Genomic DNA, 22,586 nt, shown 5'->3' on the forward strand with positions numbered 1-22,586 from the left:
TGAGGCAGGATCTAAGGCACTAAGAAGCTGTGATTACCATTTGTAGCCAGTTCCTGTTGGTTTTAATAATATAAAAATAGCAATTATTTTTATTGCTGTTAATAATGACACTTAATAAACCCTTGGTATATGGTTGGACCGCATCACCAACTCGATGAACATGAGTTTGAGCAAGCTCCGGGAGTTGGTGATGGACAGGGAAGCCTGGCATGCTGTAGTCCATTGGATCACAGAGAGTCAGACACGACTGAGTGACTGAACTGACTGAACTGATATGTCTAACACTGTTTTAAATGTTTTTCAGTATATTTTCATATTTAATCTCCACATCAACCTTGTGAGGTAGATACTATTACAATTTCATTTTACATATAAGACAACTGAGCTTTATAGAGGGGCTAAGCAGTAAAAATTTGCTCAAGGTCACAGAGTTCCAAGTCACAAATTCCAGGGTCAGGATTTGAATGCAGATGTATCTGACTTAACACTGCCTCCTTTGAAAAGGCTGGACATGAAGCAAGATTCCAGATGCTAGAGTACAATTAACTCTTGGTAGAATTGAAGAGAAAAGATGAATGAGCCCTTGTGATACTGTGTTTCATATTTTACAGTTTTCATTCTGAAATTTATTTCACCTCAATAAATAAAGTTAATTTTGCTTGCTACTATTAGAACTCCATATGTCTGACTCTGCGACCCCATGGACTGTAGCCCACCAGGCTCCTCTTTCCAGGCAAGAATACTGGAGTGGGTAGCCATTCCCTTTTCCAGGGGAATCTTCCTGGCCCAGGGATTGAACCCAGGTTACATGCATTGCAGGCAGATTCTTTACCACTGAGCCATCAGGGAAGCCCGGTAAAATAACTCTTCTGTGTAACTGTAGTGAAAAATTCAGCTATATGAATCATTTTGGTTATGCCAATTTTATATTAGCACCAGAGAAATGTGATCAAGAACTCTTTGCATATTATACTGGTGGACATAGCATTTCCTGAAGGCTGGATTCTTCATTGAGATTTCTTATTCCTTAATTCAGGATGTGATAATAAACCATGGGTTGCCACTGACAAAAGCCTTTAATGATGGGTACTGCTTTTAAATTCAGAGGCTAGATCAGTTACTAAATAACTTCTTTTTGTTTCTAGAGTCACAGGAGACTATCTTAGCTGTTGATTTGCCTGAAGATGACATGATACCTGGGAAGAACTTAGAAGGTTTTCTAGGAAATATTGGAATTAAGTCACCTAACAAAGAGGTAGAGAAAATCCTTCAGTCAGATTTTGTTTCTGGTAAGCATTTAAATACTTCTATCAGGTTTTTTGTTTGTCTCATTTTGGTTTTGGTAGGACATTCTTTATAAAGAAAGTGCAAGATCTTTGTTTAAGTAAATTCAGTTCCTTTGTTGAGCAAATATCTATAGGTATTTGCTTGTTATTTTAAATATTATCTTTGAAAAGAAGTGTTTCCTCATTTGCAGTTAGAATAATTTTAACAAGCTGGTTGAAATTTTGTGGAGAGTGGGCTTGTTGTAATCCTCTCTCCTCAGATATATCTTAATTTAGTGACTGAAGAGTAGTTTGAATTCAGAACTTGTGAGTAGAAATCCTAGCTTTGTTGCTTTGGGCAGAGTGAAGTTACTGGACTTTAAAAGTTTCTTGGTATTTTAGTTTTTTTGCACAGAGCTGATGTATCTACAGTCTTATCACAAGGCATTTTGGATGAAAATGAATCCAAAGTATCTGGTAAATAAAACTTTCAAGAATAAATTAAAGCTTTAAAAGTTTCAATATAAAAGTATGCTGATTTTGATATTTTATATATATACACATACATATGTGCATATATATATATATACCCTTAAATTAATAAATTTATTCTTGGCTGAACTGGGTCTTGGTTGCTGTGCCTAGGTTTTTTCTAGTTGCATCAAGCAGGGGCTGCTTTCTAGTTGCAGTGTACAGGCTTGTCAGTCGCTTCTCGTTGTAGAGCATGGGCTAAAGGCTCTTGGGCTTCAGTAGTTGTGGCGTGGGGGCTCAGTAGCTGCAGCTGGTGAGCTCTAGAGCACAGGCTCAGTAGTTGTGGTGCACGGGCTTAGTTGTCCCACATCTTGTGGAATATCCCAGATCAGGGATCCCCTGAGTTGGCAAGTGGATTCTTAACCACTAGACAACCATATTCTTAACTACTGAACAACCAGAGAAGTCTGATACTGTATTTTTAATATTACTTTGTCCACTAATTCTTGCTTGTGACTTCTCTTTCTTTTCCTTCCAGAAGACTACATGGTGAATGTTAAAGATTATATGAAGACTTTGAGTGACACCCAGAAATTTTCCAATTTTATTGGTAAGATCTTTACGGTAAACTGTTAAAAAGCAACTCAGGACTCATTCAGCGGTCATCTAGTCAAACACTATGCTGGATGCTTAATCTTATCTGTGGTATCTGTGACAAATGTTTGTTTCATGTATATTTGAGCACTTCCAATTATGATAAACTTTACTATTTTTTTTTTCATTTAAGAATTGTGCATTTGTGATGGAAAAGACTAGGAAAAAATAAGGTCTTGATCTTTTTCATAGTCAAAATAAGAAAATTGTATTATATACTAAAGGCAATATTTTAAATGTTATAATTTTAATGACTAGAAATGTAAGAAATACAAAGTGTAGCCTCTGTAATGTCACTATCTGGAAAACTCCTGTTAATATTTGGTAAATATCCTTTTAGGCTTTTTCCTTTAGATAAGTTAATATTTGTGTATTCCAAATTATTATTTTAAAATTAGATCACTTTGATCCAGTATTCTTGGGCTTCTCTGGTGGCTCAGATGGTAAAGAATCTGCTTGCAATGTAGGAGACCTGGGTTCAGTCTCATGCCCATAATATTCCATGTGTGTGTGTGTGCTAAGTCGCTTCAGTTGTGTCCAACTCTTTGCAACCCCATGAACTGTAGCCCATGAGGCTCCCCTGTCCATGGGGATTCTCCAGGTGAGAATACTGGAGTGGGTTGCCATGCCCTCTCCAGGGGATCTTCCCTACTGAGGGATTGAACCCAGCTCTCCTGCATTGGTGGGTGGGCTCTTCACTACTTGCAACCTGTGGGAAGCCCATAATATTCCATAATTTGCTTTAAAAAATTAACAGTGTATCTTAGATACTGTTCCATATTTTATTGTATTCTATAAGCTACCTCATTCTTTTTTTCTTCTGGTTTTATAGAGGTATAATTGATATAGAGCACTATATAAGTTTAAGGTGTATTGCATAGTGATTTAATTTATATACATCAAGTAATTATCACTGTAAGTTTAGTGAACATTCATGTCTCATATAGACACAAAATTAAAGAAATAGAAATAATATTTTTTTGTGATGAGAACTCATAGGGTTTACTGTCAACAACTTTCATATATAACATACAGCATTAATTATATTTATCATGATGCACATCACATCCCTAGTGCTTATTTATCTTATAACTGGAAGTTTGTACCTTTAACTACCCTCCACCCTCCATCTCTGGTAACCACAAATCTGATATCCTTTTCTATGAGTTTGTTTTTAAGTATAATTGACCTACAACACAATGTTAATTCCTATTACATGACATGGTGATTTGATATTTCTAAATATTTCAAATTGATTACCACAGTGATTCTAATTACCCTATCACCACACAAAGATACTATATAGTTATTGACTATGTTCCGCTCACTGTACATTTCATACTCATGACTCATTTCTTTAATAACTGTAGGTTTGTACCTCTTAATTCCCCTCACCTATATTCTTCTCTTCCCCACAACTTTCCCCTCTGGCAAATACTTATTTGTTCCCTGTATCTAAAAATCTGTTTATATTTTTGTGATTTTTGTTTATTTCTCTTGTTTGTTTTTTTTAGATTTCACATATAATTAAAATCATACAGTTTTGTATTTCTCTGTATGACTTAGTTCATTTGGCATAATACCATCTAGGTCCATCCATATTGCAGCAGATTACAAGAGTTTATTCTTTTTTTATGGCTGAGTAATATTGCATTGTACATATACACCACATCTACTTTGTCTATTCATATATTGCTGGGCACTTAGGTTGCTTCCGTATCTTGGATATTATAAATAATGCTCCAGTAAACAAAGGAATGAATATGTCTTTCCTAATTAATGTTTTTGTTTTCTTTGGCTATATGCCCAGGAGTGGAGTTGCTGAGTCATAATGGTAGCACTGTTTTTAGTTTTTTGAGAACCCTCCATACTGTTTTCCATAGTGGTTGCATCAAATTACATACTGACAGTGCAGAAGATTTCCCTTTTCTCCACATCCTTGCCAAAACTTATTTGTTGTCTTTTTAAAAAATAATATTTGGTCTTCATTTTTTATTATTTATTTACTTTTTGGCTGTGCTGGCTCTTCGTTGCTGAGAGGGCTTTTTTCTAGTTGCAGCAAGCAGGGGCTACTCTCTGTTGTAGTGTGTGGGCTTTTCATTGTGGTGGCTTCTCTTGTTGCGGAGCACAGGCTCTAGGGTGTACAGGCTTCAGCAGTTCCCACACGTGGGCTCAGTGGTTGTGGTTCCTGAGCTCTGGAGCACAAGCTCAACAGTTGTGGTGCATGGCTTAGTTGCTCCACAGCATATGGGATCTTCCTGGACCAGGGATTGAGCCTGTGTCTCCTGCATTGGACAGATTCTTTACCACTGTGCCACCAGGGAAGCCCCTATTTGTTGTCTTTTTGATAACAGCCATTCTGACAGGTGTGAGGTGATATCTCATTGTGGGTTTGATTTGCATTTCTCTGATGATTAGTGATGTTGAACATCTTTTCATCTGCCTATTGGTCATCTGGATGTCTTCCATGGAAAAATATGTATTGATATCCTCTGCTTGTTCTTTAATGAGTTTGCTTATATTTTTGGCATTGAGTCATACCAGTTCTTTGTGTACTTTGGATACCCTTATTGGATACATTAATATTACTTGCAAATATCACCTGACATTCAGTAGGTAGCTTTTTCATTTTGTTGATAGCTTCCTTCACTGTGCAAAAAGATTTTAGTTTAGTTTGAGTTAGTCCCATTTGCTTATTTTTGCTTTCATTTCCCTTGCATAAGGAGACATGTCCAAAAAAAATTACAAAGACTTATGTCAAAGAACATCCTAACTATGTTTTTCCTAGAAGCTTCATGGTTTTGGATCTTACATTTAAGTATTTAATTCATTTTGAATTTATTTTTTTGCATCATGTGAGGGGAGTCCAGTTTGATTTCTTACATATAGCTTCTCAGTTTTCACAACACCATTTAGTGAAGAGGGTGTCTTTTCCCTATTGTGTATTCTCCCACCTTTGTCATAGATTAATTGCCCACATAAATGTGGGTTCATTTTTGGGCTCTCTATTCTGTTCCATTGAATTATGTCTGTTTTGTACTAGTACCATACTATTTTGATTACTATTACTTTGTTCAGTTCAGTCGCTCAGTCGTGTCCGACTCTTTGCGACCCCATGAATCGCAGCACGCGAGGCCTCCCTGTCCATCACCAACTCCCGGAGATTATCCAAACCCATGTCCATCGAGTCGGTGATGCCATCCAACCATCTCATCCTCTGTCGTCCCCTTCTCCTCCTGCCCCCAATCCTTCCCAGCATCAGGGTCTTTTCCAGTGAGTCAACTCTTCAGATGAGGTGGCCAAAGTATTAGAGTTTCAGCTTCAGCATCAGTCCTTCCAGTGAACACCCAGGACTGATCTCCTTTAGGATAGACTGGTTGAATCTCCTTGCAGTCCAAGGGACTCTCAAGAGTCTTCTCCAACACCACAGTTCAAAAGCATCAATTCTTTGGCGCTCAAGTTTCTTTATAGTCCAACTCTTACATCCATACATGACCACTGGAAAAACCATAGCCTTGACTAGATGGACCTTTGTTGGCAAAGTAATGTCTCTGCTTTTAAATATGCTATCTAGGTTGGTCATAACCTCCCTTCCAAGGAGTAAGCATCTTTTAATTTCATGGCTGCAGTCATCATCAGCAGTGATTTTGGAGCCCAAAAAAATAAAGCCTGACACTGTTTCCACTGTTTCCCCATCTATTTCCCATGAACTGATGGGACCAGATGCCATGATCTTAGTTTTCTGAATGTTGAGCTTTAAGCCAACTTTTTCACTCTCCTCTTTCACTTTCATCAAGAGGCTCTTCAGTTCTTCATTTTCTGTCATAAGGGTGGTGTCATCTGCATATCTGAGATTATTGATATTTCTCCTGGCAATCTTGATTCTAGCTTGTGTTTCTTCCTACCCAGCGTTTCTCATGATGTACTCTGCATATAAGTTAAATAAGCAGGGTGACAATATACAGCCTTGATGTACTCCTTTTCCTATTTGGAACCAGGCTGTTGTTCCATGTCCAGTTCTAACTGTTACTTCCTCACCTGTATACAGGTTTCTCAAGAGACAGGTCAGATGGTCTGGTATTCCCATCTCTTTCAGAATTTTCCACAGTTTATTGTGATCCACACAGTCGAAGACTTTGGCATAGTCAATAAAGCAGAAATAGATGTTTTTCTGGAACTCTCTTGCTTTTTCAATGATCCAGCGGATGTTGGGAATTTGATCTCTGGTTCCTCTGCCTTTTCTAAAACCAGCTTGAACATCTGGAAGTTCACAGTTCACATATTGCTGAAGCCTGGCTTGGAGAATTTTGAGCATTATTTTACTAGCATGTGAGATGAGTGCAGTTGTGCGGTAGTTTGAGCATTCTTTGGCATTGCCTTTCTTTGGGATTGGAATGAAAACTGACCTCTTCCAGTCCTGTGGCCACTGCTGAGTTTTCCAGATTTGCTGGCATATCGAGTGCAGCACTTTCACAGCATCATCTTTGAGGATTTGAAATAGCTCAACTGGAATTCCATCACCTCCACTAGCTTTGTTCGTAGTATTACTTTGTAGTATAGTTTAAAATCAGAAATTGTGATGTCTCCAGTTTTATTCTTCTTTATCAGGATTGTTTTGGCTGTTTGAAGGGTCTTTTGCATTTCCCCACAACTTTTAGAATTATTTGTTTTAGTTCTGTGAAAAATACCATTGGTATTTTGATAAGAATTGCACTGAATCTGTCTTTTTCTGGTTTTGTTATCAGGGCAATGGTGGCTGTATAGAATGAGTTTGGTAGAGTTCCTTTCTCTGCAATATTTTGAAATAGTGATAGGTATTAACTCGTCTCTCACTGTTCAGTAGAATTCACCTGTGAAGCCATCCAATCCTGGACTTTTGTTTGTTGGGAGTTTTTAAAATTACAGATTCAATTTTTTACTGGAAATAGATATGTTCATATTTTCCATTTCTTCCTCATTCAGTCTTGGGAGATTATAGGTTTCTAGAAATGTATACAGTTCTTCTAGGTTGCCCATTTTATTGGCACATAATTTTCCATACAGTAAAATCATGATCCTTTATATTGCTGTGGCTTCAGTTGTAACTTCTTTTTCATTTCTGATTTTATTGATTTGGGCCCTCTTCCCCCTTTTTTTTCCTTGGTGTGTTTAGAAAGGGAAAGATTGGTATTTATTGGTATTTATTTTGGAATATTATGGGTCTATGAATAGCCAAGGCCATTTTGAAAATAGAATAATTTAGGTTGCTTTACATATTAAAATACTATTGTAATGAAGTGTTACAAGTAGTCCAATGCATCACAGTATAGATATCCAGCAGAGACCCCTATTTATAGAAACTTGACACATGATAGAGATGACATCAAGATAGTGAGGGACAGAGCAGCCTGGTGTGGTGCAGTGCATGGGGTTGCAAAGAGTCAGACATGACTGGGCAATTGAACAACAACAACATGGGAAAACTGGCTCACTGTATGGAAGAAAATGAAGTTGGATTACTACTTCATACCATATATAAAATAATCTTCAAATGAATTAATCTAAAAGGTAAAGCATTAAAGCTGATGAAGAAAATATTCTGCCTATGGTTGTGAATAATTTATTATAAATAATATTCCCAAAAGTGTAGCCATGAGTAAAAAAGATTTGATTATATCACGATGAAGCATTTATGATAATAAAATGAAGGACTGTAAAAAATTATCTGATATGTAATAGGTTGGAAGAAGATAATTACAACTTTTAGGACTAACAAAAAATTAAAATCTTGAATATATAAGAAATTCTGTGACTCAGTATTAGAAAGAAAAATATTCGTTGGAAAATAAGTATATAAGAAGTCAGTATACAGAAGGAGAAACCCAAGTGGCTAAATATGTATATGAAGAGAGGTGGGAATACTCAAGAATTGCTGTTGGGTAGGTAAAATAGTGTATAGTGAGTCATTCTGCATAGCAAGCTGGAAGTACTTGTCAAATTAAGTATGGATATTTCTTAGGACTCAATAATTCTGTCTTAGGTAAATAGCCCAGAGAAGTCTCCTGTAAAGAGATGTACAAGAATGCTCATTGTAACATTGTTTATGGGAGGAAAAATGAAAGTAACCTAGTGTCCATCACTAGGGGAATGGTTAAATAAAATATAGTCTATACAAACACAAAATCATAAACAATAAATTAGATTTATATTCATACCATAAAAAGATAGAAGAAATACAATAAATTTGTAGCATAAAATGCTTTATAAAAGTTAGACTTATTATAATGCCTGTAGGACAACACCATATATATATACACATACACTTTCAGCTGAACACATAAATCTTCAGAGAAAGATGAGAGATAGATTGAAAGAGACTGAGATTAAAGTAACAATATTAACAAATTTTATTTAAGAAACAGACATAGTACTTCATATCCTAAACACATTCTCTTTAAATGCCTATGGAACATTCATGAAAATAGGTGATATTTAAGCTGCAAAGAAAAATTTCAATGAATTCTAAATATCAGTAGTCATTCAGACCACATAGACTCACCATTAGGTAGTAACAAAAATTATTTTTGAAAGAATATGGAAAATTTTTGCTTTTAAGACTGCAAACAAATGCTCTAAGTAATTCTTTGGTTAAAAATAAATGTATGTGTGCTCAGTTGTGTCCAACTCTTTGCAACCCCATGGACGTAAACTACCAGGCTCCTCTGTCCATGGGATTATCTCAGCAAGAATACGGGAGTGGGCTGCCATTTTCTCTTCCAGAGTATCTTCCTGACGCAGGGATCAAACTCATGTTCTGCATTGGCAGGTAGATTCTTTACCACTGAGCCACCTGGGAAGCTCAAGGTGGCTTTGGGCTAAATAAATTAAAGTAGAAATTTAAAAAATTTTAGAAATGAATGACAGTGAAAACAAAATATATCAAAATACAAAATGTGATAAAAAACAGTCTTGCAGGAAATTTGATATCATTAAATGCTTTTATTAAAAATAAGAAAATTAAGAATAATTTATCTTAAATGTTCAACCCATGCAGCTAACCAGCAGCATAAACAAAACAGCAAAACAATCACCCTCTCCCCAGTATAGTAGTCAGAAACTAATGAAACCGAAAATAGAAGTTAGCAATATAGAACACACTCATACACAGATTATTCACATAACCAAAAAAGTGAATAATACTTTAGTTTAATAAAATATCAATTTATTAGCATCTTACCAACATCACCATTATTCTTTCCAAACACTGCATAAGGAGAAAAAGGGCTTTTTTCCCCCCCAATTATAGCATTACTTTCCTTGGGTTCACTTTGCTGTTTTGTTGTTTTTGTTGTTTAGCTTCATGGGTTGAACTAAAAAGGTGAAGTACTGTGATGTTTCTTGTTTTCTAATATAAACATTTAGACCTATAAATTTTGTGGAGCTTTCGGTTTGAAGGATATTGCAGACACAAAAACCTCAAGACTTGGATTTCTAGAAAGTGAATATATTTTACCCAAATCAAGTTGTTATGTGCTTATTTGAACGGACTAACCAATTAAATATCTTCACATTTTGTCGTCTTTCTCTTTCTCTCTAGGAACGGAAGATTCTTGGAACATTGTTAATAGTGTCTCTGATGGGAAAGTTGCAGTTAAAGACTTTTTATCTACCTTGGAGAAACCTTTGAGTAAAAAACAACTTAGAAACTCCACAACAGATGGTGAGTACTTCAGTTACCTCTCAGGTTTCCTTTTTTAGAGTATATCTGTTCACACTGCCTAAATTTTTTAAAAAGGAATGAGAATACTGTATGTTTAGGGAGGTTGTTATGAAACTATATTGATATATTGGTCACTGTGAATTGTTGGAACTTTTTCAGAAAATGTATGGATATTCTTTATTTGGAGAAGAGTAACAGAAACAAGTAATCTTGTCCATGTTTTAAAAGCAGATGCTTGTTTATTGGAGTGAATGGTCACAATAATACATATGATAGAGCCCTACTCTCCTACTTTCCCAACCTTGAATTCCAGAGATAGGGTATTTCTTATAGAAAGAGCTTCACAAACAAGTGTGAATTTGGTGTGGGTTTTTTCATAAATACCATTCACCAGTCTAAGGAAATTGCCCTCTATTCCTTTTTTTGCTAAAAAGATTGAATTTATATTTATTTGGTTTATCATGAATTTTCCAAACAATTCTTATGTTTCTCTTAAGGTAAGTCATCTGAGTTTTCTCTTTTAATCTCTTAGTGTGGTGAATTACAAGAGTTGAGTTTTATAATATTAAATGAAACCTGGATTTTTGGATTAGACCCATGTTGGTCATGATACATTATTATTTTAATTTTTCTAATAGAAATTTTTATTTTTTTAAACTTTGTTTACAATTTATTAATCCCTATTTATGAGTGAGACTAACAATAGCTTTGTTTTCTCATACTGGCATTGTCAGGCTTCAATGTCAAATTATCCTTATAATTTGAAAAGTATTCTTTCTTTTTCTAAATCCTGAAATAGCTTATGTAACATTGGAGTTGCATATTTCTTTCATGTCTAGTGGTATTCACAAAAGAAGCCATCAGAGCCTTATAGTTCTTTTTGGGCAGGTTTTTGATTACTAATTAATCTTTCATGTTATATGATTATTAGTTTTTATTTTATTCTTGAAGTCAATTTTGGTAAATTTTTCCCTAGGAGTTTGTCTTTTTTATATAAAATTTATTGCTATAATGCTATAAAGTTTTAAACAATAAACTCTTAATATTTTTGTAGTTATTTATAACATCTACAGTAACACTTCCATTTCATTCTTCATTTTGGCTATTTTTGTTTTCCTTTTTAAGATCATTTATGCTAGTGGTTTCCCAAAAGAATTGAAAACACATTTTTTCTCTTCCTTTGTTGTTTTTGTTCAGTAAAGCATCTCTGTAGGGAGTTGTTGTTCAATTGAGAAGTCATTGTCAGACTCTTTGCAACCCCGTGAACTATAACACATGCAGATGGTAAAGAATCTGGCTGTATGCAGAAGATCTGGGTTCCACTTCCTAACTCATTTCACAGAGCCAGGATCACCCTGATACCAAAACCAGATCAGTTCAGTTCAGTTCAGCTCAGTTCAGTCGCTCAGTTTCGACTCTTTGCGACCCCATGGACTGACTGCAGCACACCAGGCCTCCCTGTCCATCACTGACTCCTGGAGCTTGCTCAAACTCATGTCCATGGAGTCGGTTATGCCATCCAACCATCCAGTCCTCTGTTGTCCCCTTCTCCTCTTGCCATCAATCTTTCCCAGCATCAGGGTCTTTTCCTGTGAGTCAGTCCTTCACATCAGCAGGTGAAAGTATTAGAGCATCAGTTTCAGCATCAGTCCTTCCAGTGAATATTCAGGGCTGATTTCCTTTAGGATGGACTGGTTTGATCTTGCAGTCCAAGGGACTCTCAAGAGTCTTCTCCAACACCACAGTTCAAAAGCATAAGTTCTTTGGCATTCAACTTTCTTTATGGTGCAACCCTCACATCCATACATGACTACTGGAAAAACAGTAGCGTTGACTAGACAGACCATTGTCGGCAAAGTAATGTCTCTGCTTTTTAATATGCTGTCTAGTTTGGTCATAGCTTTTCTTCCAAGGAGCAAGCGTCTTTTAATTTCATGGCTGCAGTCACCATCTGCAGTGATTTTGGAGCCCAAGAAAATAAAGTCTCTCTCTGTTTCCATTGTTTCTCCATTTGTTTGCCATGAAGTGATAGGACCAGATGCCATGATCTTAGTTTTCTGAATGTTGAGGTGTTTTTTTTTTAAAGAAGACAAACCTTTTATTTTATTTTATTTTTTTTAATAAATTTATTTATTTTAGTTGGGGGCTAATTACTTTACAATATTGTAGTGGTTTTTGCCATACATTGACATGAATCAGCCATGGGTTTACACGTGTTCCCCATCCTGAACCCCCCTCCCACCTCCCTCCCCATCCCATCCCTCTGGGTCATTCCATTGCCCAAACCCTGAGCATTTGTCTCATGCATTGAACCTGGAATGGTGTTCTGTTTCACATATGATAATAAATATGTTTCAATGCTATTCTCTCAGAACGTCCCACCCTCACCTTCTCCCTCAGAGTCCATAAGACTGTTTATGCATCTGTGTCTCTTATTCTGTCTCGCATATAGGGTTATCGTTACCATCTTTCAAATTCCATATATATGCGTTAGTATACTGTATTGGTGGTTTTCTTTCTGGCTTACTTCAGTCTGTATAATGAGCTCCAGTTTCATCCATCTCAATAGAACTGATTCAAATGTATTCCTTTTAATGGCTGAGTAATATTCCATTGTGTATATGTACCACAGCTTCCTTATCCATTCATCTGCTGATGGACATCTAGGTTGTTTCCATGTCCTGGCTATTGTAAACAGTGCTGCGATGAACATTGGGGTACACGCGTCTCTTTCAATTCTGGTTTCCTCGGTGTGTATGCCCAGCAATGGGATTGCTGGGTCGTATGGCAGTTCTATTCCCAGTTTTTTAAGGAATCTTCACACTGTTCTCCACAGTGGCTGTACTAGTTTGCATTCCCACCAACAGTGTAAGAGGGTTCCCTTTTCTCCACACCCTATCCAGCATTTATTGCTTGTAGACTTTTGGATAGCAGCCATTCCGACTGGCGTGAAATGGTACCTCATTGTGGTTTTGATTTGCATTTCTCTAATAATGAGTGATGTTGAGCATCTTTTCATGTGTTTGTTAGCCATCTGTATGTCTTTGGAGAAATGTCTGTTTAGTTCTTTGGCCCACTTTTTGATTGGTTCGTTTATTTTTCTGGAATTCAGCTGCAGGAGTTGCTTGTATATCTTTGAGATTAATTGTTTGTCTGTTGCTTCGTTTGCTATTATTTTCTCCCATTCTGAAGGCTGTCTTTTCACCTTGCTTATAGTTTCCTTTGTTGTGCAAAAGCTTTTAATTTTAATTAGGTCCCATTTGTTTATTTTTGCTTTTATTTCCAATATTCTGGGAGGTGGGTCATAGAGGATCCTGCTGTGATTTCTGTCGGAGAGTGTTTTGCCTATGTTTTCCTCTAGGAGTTTTAGAGTTTCTGGTGTTACATTTAGATCTTTAATCCATTTTGAGTTTATTTTTGTGTATGGTGTAAGAAAGTGTGTATGGTGAAAAATTGGAAGCATCTCTCTTAATTAAAGTTAGGAACAAGGCAAGGGTGCCCACTTTCACCACTACTATTCAACATAGTTTTGGAAGTTTTGGCCACAGCAATCAGAGCTGAAAAAGAAATAAAAGGAATCCAGATAGGAAAAGAACAAGTAAAACTCTCACTGTTTGCAGATGACATGATCCTCTACATAGAAAACCCTAAAGATTCTACCAGAAAATTACTAGAGCTAATCAATGAATATAGTAAAGTTGCAGGATATAAAATTAACACAGAGAAATCCCTTGCATTCCTATGCACCAATAATGAGAAAACAGAAAGAGAAATTAAGGAAACAATACCGTTTACCATTACAACAAAAAGAATAAAATACTTAGGAATATATCTACCTAAAGAAACAAAAGACTTATATACAGAAAACTATTAAACACTGATGAAAGAAATCAAAGAGGACACAAACAGATGGAGAAATATACTGTGTTCATGGGTTGGAAGAATTAATATAGTGAAAATGAGTATACTACCCAAAGCAATCTATAGATTCAATGCAATCCCTATCAAGCTACCAACGGTATTTTTCACAGAACTAGAACAAATCATTTCACAATTTGTATGGAAATGTAAGAAACCTCGAATAGCCAAAGCAATCTTGAGAAAGACGAATGGAACTGGAGGAATCAACCTGCCTGACTTCAGGCTCTACTACAAAGCCACAGTCATCAAGACAGTATGGTACTGGCACAAAGATAGAAAGATAGATCAATGGAACAAAATAGAAAGCCCGGAGATAAATCCACGCACCTATGGACACCTTATCTTTGACAAAAGAGGCAAGAATATACAATGGAGAAAAGACAATCTCTTTAACAAGTGGTGCTGGGAAAACTGGTCAACCACTTGTAAAAGAATGAATGTTGAGTTTTAAGCCAACTTTTTCACTCTCGTTTTTCACTTTCATCAAAAGGCTCTTTAGTTCTTCTTTGCTTTCTGCCATAAGAGTGGTATCATCTGTGTTTTGATATTTCTCCTGGCAGTCTTGACTCCAGCTTGTGCTTCGTCCAGCCCAGCATTTCCCATGATGTACTATGCATATAAGTTAAATAATCAGGATGACAATATACAGCCTTGACGTACTCCTTTCCCTATATGGAATCAGTCTGTTGTACCATGTCCAGTTCTAACTGTTGCTTCTTGACCTGCATACAGATTTCTCAGGAGGCAGGTCAGGTGGTCTGGTATTCCCATCTCTTTAAGAATTTTCCAGTTTGTCATGATCCACACAGTCAAAGGCTTTTGCATAGTCAATAAAGCTATAGCAATTAGGCAAGAAATAAATAAAAGGCATCCATATTGGAAAGAAAGAAGTAAAACAGTCACTATTTGAGGATGATATGATTTTATATATAGAAAACCATAAATACTCTACCAAAAAACTATTAGAAATAATATATTGGCAGGGTACAAAACCAATATGCAAAAAAGTCTAAAATTTTCAAACCCAGGAGTCCAACTCTACACAGTGATCTAGTAACACTGGTCACAAACAGTGAAAAACAAAGGAGCAAGAACATACATTGGAGAATGGGTAGTTTCCTCTTCAATAAATGCTGTTGGAAAAACTGGACAGCCACACACACACACACAAATAAAACTAGACAACTATCTCACACAACAGAAAAATATGGTTTTAAGTCCTAAAGCTATAAAAACTCCTAGAAGAAAACATAGGCAGTTCATTCTTTGACATGTCTTAGCAATATCTTTTTGGATATGTGTTCCTAGGCAAGAAAAACAAAAGCGAAAATGAACTAATAGGGCAACCTCAGACTAAAAAGGTTCTTCACAGCAAAGGAAACCATCATATAACAAAAAGAACCTACCAAATGGGAGTAGATATTTGTAGATGCTACATCTGATAAGGAGTTAATATCCAAAATATATAAGTAACTTTATACAACTCAACAATAACAAAAACTGATTTGAAAAATGGGAGAGAAGTCAAATAGACATTTTTCCAAAGAAAACAGACAAGTAGCCAAGAGGCACATGAAAAATATGCCTTATGTTCAGCATCACTAATTATTAGGAAAATGTAAATCAAAACCTCTCACCTGTTAGAATACCCATTATAAAAAGACAAGAAATAAAAAGTGTCAATGAGAAAGTGGTGAAATATTGGTGGTGCAGCCACTGAGGAGAAAAAGTATGAAGATTCCTCAAAAAAATAAATAATGGAACTACTATACGATCCAGCTGTACCACTTCTGGGTATTTATTCAAAGTATATAAAAACTAATTCACAAAGGTATATGCATCCCCTGAGTTCATCACAGCATATTTAAATTAGCCAAGATATGAAAACAACTCAAATGCCCATCAATGGATGAATGGATAAAGAATGTGTGATACATGTAAACACACACACACACACACACACACACACACACACACACACAGTGGAATACTACTCAGCCATAAAAAAGAAGAATAATGCCATTTTGCAACATGGATGGACCTTGAGATTATCATACTAAGTGAAGTGAGTCAGAAAGAGAAAGACTAATATCACATGATATCACTTATATGTGGAAGCTAAAAAAATAATACAAATAAACTTATTTACAAAATTTAAATAAATTCACAGGCATAGAAAAGTAGCATGGTTACTGAAGAGGAGGTAGGGGATAAATTAGGAGTTTTAGATTAAAATATGCCCACTGCTATATATAAAATAGATAACCAACAAGGATCTACTGTATAGTATAGGGAACTAAACTCAATATCTTATAATAACCTATGAGGGAAAAGAATGTATAAAAGCAATGTATGTATATTTATTGAATAAAAGTGGGTTTTTACAAAAATTTTGCAGAAACCTAACTTTTGCCCAACTAGTGATGCTGGGCTTTCCTGGTAGCTCAGCTGGTAAAGAATCTTCCTGCAATGCAGGAGACCCTGCTTTGATTCCTGGGTCAGGAAGATCCCCTGGAGAAAGCATAGGCTACCCACTCCAGTATTCTTGGGCTTTTCTGGTGGCTCAGGTGGTAAAGAATCCACCTGCAATGCGGGAGACCTGGTTTCAATCTCTGGGTTGGGATGATCCTCTGGAGGAGGTCATGGCAACCCACTCCAGTATTCTTGCCTGGAGAATCTCTATGGACAGAGGAGCCTGGCGGGCTACAGTCCATGGGGTCACAAAGAGTTGGACATGACTGAGCGACTAAGCACAGCACAGTGATGTTAAATTTTGCTTATTGATTAATTGGCTTCTGAAAGCAAAGCCCATTGATATGTTTAAAAAACTTTTTTTAACTCAGAATTTCTTCTGTAATACACAAGCTCTGTGCAAGCTAGGATGTTAACTCTTTACACAAACTTCATCATCTGTTCTCTGTTCTTCATGTGTTTACACATTAACATAAAGAGATTACAACTCTTGAAAAGATCAGAAGTGATAAGATGCCTATAAATGAACTGAGCTCCCAACTCTTGAGTGCTGGAGTTCCATTAAGCAGCGAGGCATTCCAGGAGATTCTGAATGAAACATCTACTGATGGTGAGTTTTTTGAAAGAACAATCTGTGCTGAGCTTTATGAAGCCTTAGTTTTACTGTGTACATGGGATATCTGTTGTGTATTTGTGTTTTAGATAAACTAGGTCTTAGAAATATAATGAGAACATAGGCATATCGAAAACTAATTAAAATTAGCTTTTTATGGAAACATTTTCTGGAAATATTTTAAAGATATATCTGTTTATCTGGCATCAAATCTGTAAAATGTATACATCAATATTTATTTGTTTAAGCTGAATAAATTAATATAAGTAAATTTTTCCCCTTCCTTTGAGAGAACAGATTATGGGTAAAAGTATTTTAAATTAATTGGTTTTTATCCAACTACTTTTCAGAAATTATAAAATTTGCTCACCTACCTCTCTCTGTCATGGTTATTTAATAATTACTAGCATTTACAATTTGCCATTTCATAACCCTTATACTTGACTTTTTAGAAACTGGTGAAGTAAATATCAAACAAATTTTGGAAACTTTTAACACAAGTAAGCCAGTTTCTGAATTTAAAGGTGAGTCAATAACTCTTTCCTTTTAGACATTTGTCAGAGTTTGCATTGTATTTTGTCATTATTGTTGCTTTTAAGTGCCATTGTGAGTTATAAATGGCATACAAATGAACTGTATATTTTTATGATTAAAGTGTACAATTTGATAAGTTTTGACATTTACATATGCTTATGAAACTGTCATCACAATCAGTAATGAGCACATTCAACCCCTAAACTTCCCCATGTCATTTTGTAATCTCTCCTGCCTTTCCATATCCTTCTTCTCCCCATCCCCAGGCAAGCACTGATGTACTTTCTGTAAGTAGAGATTTGTTAGCATACCCAGAGTTTTATACAAATGGAGTACTCTTTTTTTAAAAAAACAAAAAAATATTTATTTATTTTGGCTGCTCTGCATCTTCGTTGCTGCTTGCAACCCTTCTCTAGTTGCCATAAGTAGGGGTTACTCTTTGTTGTGTATTAAGGGCTTCTCACTGTGGTGGCTTCTCGTTGCGGAATATGGGCTCTGGGACACGCAGGCTTCAGTAGTTGCAGCATGTGGCTCAGTAATTGTGGTTCCTGGACTCTAGAGCACACGTTCAGTAGTTGTGGTGCATGGGCTCACTTGCTCCATAACATGTAGGATCTTTCCAGGCCAGAGATCATCAAACCCTTGTCTCCTGTGTTGGCAGGCATATTCTTTACCACTTAGCTATCAGGAAAGACCAATGGTTATACTCTTTTTTTTTTCTGAATTCTTTCACTAAGAGTAATTATTTTGAGATTAATTCATGTTGTACCATGTATCAATAGTTTATTCTTGTTTATGACTGTATTGTACTCCATTTTATAGATATAACATGATTTATTTACTTACCTACTGATACACATTAGGTTGTTTCCAATTTTTGCCTTTTACAAATAAAGTTTATGTTTGTGTAAGTTGTTATATAGACATATGCTTTAATTCTCTTGGGTAATTGCCAATTATTGATTGGATACTAGATAAGAAACTGCCAATTTCCAAAGTGTTTACACCATTTTACATTCCTACCAGCAATGCAAGAGAGTTCCACTTCTTTCAGATTTTTGCCAATGCTGGATATAGTCTGTCTTTTAAATTTTAATCATTCTAATAAGTGTATAGCTGTATCCATTGTGGTTTTAGTTTGCATTTCCTTAATGACTAATGCTGTTGAGCATCTTCTCATGTGCTTACTTTCTATATGTATGTCTTCTTTGGTAAGATATCCGTTCAGAGCTTTTGCCCGCTTTTTAAGTTGGATTTTTAAAAAATTTCTGTGAATATTCTGGGTACAAATCTAGTATCAGATGTGTACCTAGCAAATATTTTCTCTGAGTCTTTTGCTTATCTCTGTATTTTCATTTTCTTACTGTCTTTAGAAGAGCATTAATTTTGATGAAGTCTAATCAAGTTTTTTCTTTTATGCATTGTGCTTTTGGCTTTATGTATATGAAATCTTTGCCTTACCAGAGGTTAAAAAGGCTTTTTGGTGTGTTTTACTTTAAAATTTTATGGGTTTTAGTTTTGCATATTAGGCATATGATCTATTTTTAGTTAAATTTTGTATATGAAGTTTGAATCAAATTTCTTTTATTTTTTTGCATATGGATAGCCATTTGTTCCAGTACCATTGTTGAAAAGACTATGCTTTTTCCACTGATTTGTCTTTGTACTTTTATAGCAAATCACACACACACACATAAACACACACACACATACACACATATATCTATACACACACACAGTTGACCATTGAGCAACACAGGTTTGAATGGGTTGGGTCGATCACAATAAACTGTGGAAAATTCTTAAAGAGATGGGAATACCAGACCATCTGACCTGTCTCTTGAGAAACCTGTATGCAGGTCAGGAAGCAACAGTTAGAACTGGACATGGAACAATAGACTGGTTCCAAATAGGAAAAGGAGTACGTCAAGGCTGTATATTGTCACCCTGCTTATTTAACTTATATGCAGAGTACATCATGAGAAACGCTGGGCTGGAAGAAACACAAGTTGGAATCAAGATTGCTGGGAGAAATATCAATAACCTCAGATATGCAGATGACACCACCCTTAGGGCAGAAAGTGAACTAAAGAGCCTCTTGATGAAAATGAAAGAGGAGAGTGAAAAAGTTGGCTTAAAGCTCCACATTAGGAAAACTAAGATCATGGCATCTTCTCCTATCACTCCATGGGAAATAGATGGGGAAACAGTGGAAACAGTGTCAGACTTTATTTTTTGGGGCTCCAAAATCACTGCTGATGGTGATTGCAGCCATGAAATTAAAAGACGCTTACTCCTTGGAAGGAAGCTTATGACCAACCTAGATAGCATATTTAAAAGCAGAGACATTACTTTGCCAACAAAGGTCCGTCTAGTCAAGGCTATGGTTTTTCCAGTAGTCATGTATGGATGTGGAGAAGGCAATGGCACCCCACTCCAGTACTCTTGCCTGGAAAATTCTATGGATGGAGGAGCCTGGTAGGCTGCAGTCCATGGGGTCGCTAGGAATCAGAGACGACTGAGTGACTTCACTTTCACTTTTCACTTTCATGCATTGGAGAAGGAAATGGCAACCCACTCCAGTGTTCTTGCCTGGAGAATCCCAGGGACGGCGGAGCCTGGTGAGCTGCTGTCTGTGGGGTTGCGCAGAGTCGGACACGACTGAAGCGGCTTAGCAGCAGCAGCAGCAGCATGTATGAATGTGAGAGTTGGATAGTGAAGAAAGCTGAGCGCCGAAGAATTGATACTTTTGAACTGTGGTGTTGGAGAAGACTCTTAAGAGTCATTTGGACTGCAAGAAGATCCAGCCAGTCCATCCTAAAGGAGATCAGTCCTGGGTGTTCGTTCATTGGAAGGACTGATGTTGAAGCTGAAACTCCCAATACTTTGGCCACCTCATGCGAAGAGTTGACTCATTGGAAAAGCCCCTAATGCTGGGAAGAATTGGGGGCAGGAGGAGAAGAGGACGACAGAGGATGAGATTGCTGGATGGCCTCACCGACTCGATGGACATGGGTTTGGGTAGACTCCAGGAGTTGGTGATGGACAGGGAGGCCTGGCGTGCTGCGATTCGTGGGGTCGCAAGAGTCAGACACAGCTGAGCAACTGAACTGAACTGAACTGATACATGGATTATTTTGAATAAATGTGTACTATAGTAGTATACAATCCAAAGTTGATTGAATTGCCGATGTAGAACTGTGAATATGGGAGACCAACCATGAAGTTATATGTGGATTTTTGACTATACAGATGTCAGTGCCTCAAACCTCACATTGTTCAAAAGTCAAATGTCAGTTCAGTCGCTCAGTCGTGTCCGACTCTTTGCGACCCCATGAATTGCAGCACGCCAGGCCTCTCTGTCCATCACCAACTCCCGGAGTCTACCCAAACCCATGTTCATCGAGTCGGTGATGCCATCCAACCATCTCATCCTCTGTCATCCCCTTCTCCTCCTGCCCCCAATCCTCCCCAGCATCAGGGTCTTTTCCAATGAGTCAACCCTTCGCATGAGGTGGCCAAAGTATTGGAGTTTCATCTTCAACATCAGACCTTCCAATGAACACCCAGGACTGATCTCTTTTAGGATGGATTGATTGGATCTCCTTGCAGTCCAAGGGACCCTCAAGAGTCTTCTCCAACACCATAGCTCAAAAGCATCAATTCTGCGGCGCTCAGCTTTCTTCACCGTCCAACTCTCACATCCATACGTGACCACTGGAAAAACCATAGCCTTGACTAGATGGACTTTCGTTGGCAAAGTAATGTCTCTGCTTTTAAATATGCTATCTAGGTTGGCCATAACCTTCCTTCCAAGGAATAAGCGTCTTTTAATTTCATGGCTGCAGTCACCATCAGCAGTGATTCTGGAGCCCAAAAAAAATAAAGTCTGACACTGTTTCCACTGTTTCCCCATCTATTTCCCATGGAGTGATGTCAAAAGTCAAATATATGTATATATATATATATGGCTTCCACAGTGCCTCAGATGGCAAAGGATCTGCCTGTAATGCAGGTCCAAGTTAGATCCCTGTATTGGGAAGATCCTCTGGAGAAGGGAATGACTTACCCAATACAGTATTCTTGCCTGGAGAATGCCATGGACAGAGGAGCCTGGCGGGCTACAGTCCATAGAGTTGCAGATAATCAGGTATAACTGAGCAACTAACACACACACATACCACACATATAAATATATGTATATGTATATATTCCCAGATTCTCTGTTCTGTTTTATTGATCTTTTGTCTGTCTTTACACTAATAACAACATTGCCTAATTACTATAACTTTCTAATAAACATTGAACTCCATTAGGTTGTATCAGTTCTCCAACTTTTCAAAAGTTGTTTTGGCTACTCTAGGTCTTTTTACATCGCCATACGAATTTTAGAACCAGTTTGTAAATTTCTACAGAAAAGCCTACTGGAATTTATTGGAGAAATTAAGGAGCTCATGAATTAAGATTTGTTGGAATTTTTTCTTATATAATAAATTAATCCTGCAACTTTTTTGTGTATTTGTATTTTGCCTCCTTGAAAATTTTTTCCTACAGTCTCTTAGGAAGCTAGGGATTCTGATCCAAATAGTGACCTTGAGTGTATGATGATTTGTATAACTTAGTGATAAAGCAGTTAGAGATATGGGTCTAATCCTGAGGATCCTGTTTAGAGGAGAAAACTCCTAGAGGTTTAGCTAAGACCCAGAGGAAAGCAGAGTGCTTTAGCTTGAAAGAACCTCTACCATTTTTATTTTCCTCAGAGAAAAACCCTTTTATCTATTTCCTATAATCTTGAAACTTTTCAGTCTGTATTTCATCTACATTTGTGGTATTTGACCCTTGTATATAGGTATCTTTTAAGTTAAAAAGTAAAGGCCATTTCTACTTTTAGGCACAATATATTTCTAAAAACACTACTCCCACAGTTTTGGGGTACTTTTAAAAGAGAGTAAAAGTT

General features: G+C 36.7%; 1 protein-coding gene across 11 annotated transcripts in view; it reads left to right on the forward strand.

Moving 5' to 3' along the window:
- The window catches only part of EFCAB3 (EF-hand calcium binding domain 3), a 349,923-nt gene that overhangs the window by 87,354 nt on the left and 239,983 nt on the right, over window positions 1-22,586 (forward strand). For 6 of the 11 annotated variants that reach the window (XM_081576514.1, XM_081576515.1, XM_081576519.1 and 3 more), the window contains exons 17-21: window positions 1,146-1,289; window positions 2,275-2,346; window positions 9,967-10,089; window positions 16,961-17,092; window positions 17,548-17,619. In XM_081576514.1, the coding sequence (XP_081432640.1) occupies window positions 1,146-1,289; window positions 2,275-2,346; window positions 9,967-10,089; window positions 16,961-17,092; window positions 17,548-17,619 (543 nt within the window). The remainder of the gene's footprint in view (window positions 1-1,145; window positions 1,290-2,274; window positions 2,347-9,966; window positions 10,090-16,960; window positions 17,093-17,547; window positions 17,620-22,586) is intronic. The other 5 variants (XM_081576517.1, XM_081576518.1, XM_081576512.1 and 2 more) reach the window with 2 other exon arrangements.

This window comes from Giraffa tippelskirchi, chromosome 3 (assembly GCF_054371585.1).
Source record: "Giraffa tippelskirchi isolate mGirTip1 chromosome 3, T2T-mGirTip1v1.2.pri, whole genome shotgun sequence".
NCBI lineage: Eukaryota > Metazoa > Chordata > Mammalia > Artiodactyla > Giraffidae > Giraffa > Giraffa tippelskirchi.